Here is a 2,304-nt window from a genome sequence, read left to right as displayed (position 1 = left end):
GGGGGGGGGAAGCAAAAAAAAGAAAGAATCGGCGCTGATAATCAGATCGCCTCCAAGTTGGAAAGAATGGAGCTGGGGGCGAGGCGACGGGAAGCAATCTGCGACTGGCAGCTCCGCTCGCCAACGGCAAAACATTCTTTTTGCATGCACACATAAACACATCTCCCCTGCCTAGTAGGTTTGCCTCGCTCTTACAAGTTGTTTTCTTGCAAGAGAGAAAGCAGAGCGAAGAGCGTACATAAGGAATCAAGAAAGACAGGCAGCCCTCTACTTTGCTACGGGAAGAGCAGCAATGTACAGGCATCCAAAAGTGCTGACAGCCCCGAAAGAGCTCATTATCAAAATGCTTCCTTTTTCCCCACCCCTTGACACAACTGGGCTAGGCACTTTTGATCATGGGAAAGGTTGTAGCTCCTATTTAAAACACTATCAAAGGAAATGCGAGCTTCTCTGCCTGCTGTTTGTTGTGCAACATTCTACCATGAACTGCTAAAAGCATCCTAGCAGTCACTAACACTGTGAAGGATCAATGTGGGCTCATTTGATGGCAGCTCAGCTGAGACCACAGTGTAGTTGGGCTTTAAGAAAAACAAAAACACAACAAGGAGAAAAGCAGGAGGCTGCTTTACACCCTGTAACTGTTTTCTCCCTGCCTGCCTGGCCCTCGGATGACTGGAGAGGAGCACTCGCCCAGCACGTCATCTGCCAGCGTGCTCCAGACCCGTGCACGCACACAAGCAGAGGATGCCATCACACGCTGCAGCAGGAGCTCTGTGTGAGTGTTTGGGTGTGCATCGCCACGTATCTACAAAGGGCGGTAATCTTGTAGAAAGCTGGAGGTATTGGACATCCCTGACTATCCTCTCTGCCATCTGCTTGCTGTCCCAGCTTATCCTGCTGTATCAACACACCACATTCCTCAACAACTTCAAGCTCAGGTGTACTTTAATCACGTCCCTCACCGCTTTATTAGTAGTCACGATCATGGCAGTGGCACAGAAGAGAGATGGGGAAGAAGTTGAATGTTCTTGTGGCGCCAGGCACAACAATCTCTGTTAGTGGCAGTTTATGCATGCCCCAGATGAGAAATGTATGGTCTAGAGGCCACAGAGAAGATCTTGGACCTCCCGATACTTGTCTCAGTACAAAGTGGCAAAACATCAGACCATAACAAGCCTACCAATAGGCCTGCCGCACAGATGATGCCAAAGCCTAGATCCCTCTCCCTAAGCCATGTACCCTGCGGATGATCATATCAACGTCCCATGGTTGGAAAGGGGGGGCTAGGTATAAAAAGTAGCCCTGATATATTTTAATAAATCCCCCAGCAACTGCTGAACATTTTGCTATCAGATTTGATGCCTGCAGCAAAAGATCAAGAGCCTAACGCTGGCACTGACATTTTACTAGCTCGAGAAGGGGCTGTCTGTGTTAACTTTCTGTGGCAATGCTGAAGACCTCCTGTCCCCCACACGGGTAAAGCCTGTCCACAGCACCAGACCTCCACCCACTGTGGCCCCCGCGGGGCCTGATGCCTGAGAAGCTCCCCCTCCCTCCCCCCAAAAAAAAGCTCAGGGGAGACTGCTGCAACCAGCACCCGGGGAGGCAAGAAGGTGGACACTCACGCTCAGTGCAGTACTGGCCTTTCCAGCCCGGGTTGCAGACTTTCTCGCCGCGCTCTCCGCAAGTGAAGTGACCAAAGGCATCGTCCCGGGGACGGCAGAAGACAGAGCAGCCTTCTCCATAGTAGTGCTCATCACACACGAAGCGATAGGAGTACTTGAGGTCAGTGCGGCCGCTGCTGTGCAGGTCCTGGGACCACTCTTCACCCACCGCCAAGTGCCTCTGGGTGGCCAGGCGGCTGATGAGGCGCTCGGGGTTTTCTGTGCAAAAGCAAAGAGGGAAGGAGTAATTAGGGAGCCCGAAGCAGGCAGGGGCGGGAGGAAGATGCTCAGCTGGGGGTCTCTGGTGGGAGGGGAACCACGAAGGCAAGTTGATGGGGCTGTGTGCCAACAGGTTGGCCTCTCTTCCCGTGGTCTCCCAAAGAGGAGCAGGGATGGGATGGGATGGGTTGGGGGGGAAGGAGCTGCATGCCGCAGAGAGTGGGGTGGAGGTGAGGCCACAGGGCTGGGATTATTCCGGGGAAGAGTCTGTTTCGGGACAGTTACCTGTGGTGAGGTCGTCAGGAGAGTCCGTATGCAGAGCCTCAATGATGAGCGAGAAGGTGCCCTGGGGAAAGAAGGAGCAGAGACAACCCACCGGGAGAGCGTGAGAGCAGGCAGGGCCAGGGGGCAGCGCCCGCAG

At 53.7% G+C, this 2,304-nt stretch overlaps 1 protein-coding gene across 1 annotated transcript in view; it reads right to left on the bottom strand.

Moving 5' to 3' along the window:
* Window positions 1-2,304, bottom strand: part of DLL1 (delta like canonical Notch ligand 1) — a 13,770-nt gene that overhangs the window by 3,928 nt on the left and 7,538 nt on the right. The window contains 2 exon segments of the mRNA XM_035899694.1: window positions 1,626-1,883; window positions 2,169-2,229. Of these exon segments, the coding sequence (XP_035755587.1) occupies window positions 1,626-1,883; window positions 2,169-2,229 (319 nt within the window).

Source organism: Egretta garzetta, unplaced genomic scaffold (genome assembly GCF_000687185.1).
Source record: "Egretta garzetta isolate BGI_Z169 unplaced genomic scaffold, ASM68718v1 scaffold118, whole genome shotgun sequence".
Classification (NCBI taxonomy): Eukaryota; Metazoa; Chordata; class Aves; order Pelecaniformes; family Ardeidae; genus Egretta; species Egretta garzetta.
Note: the sequence above shows the minus strand (reverse complement) of the source record. Positions and strands in the feature narration are given on the sequence as shown.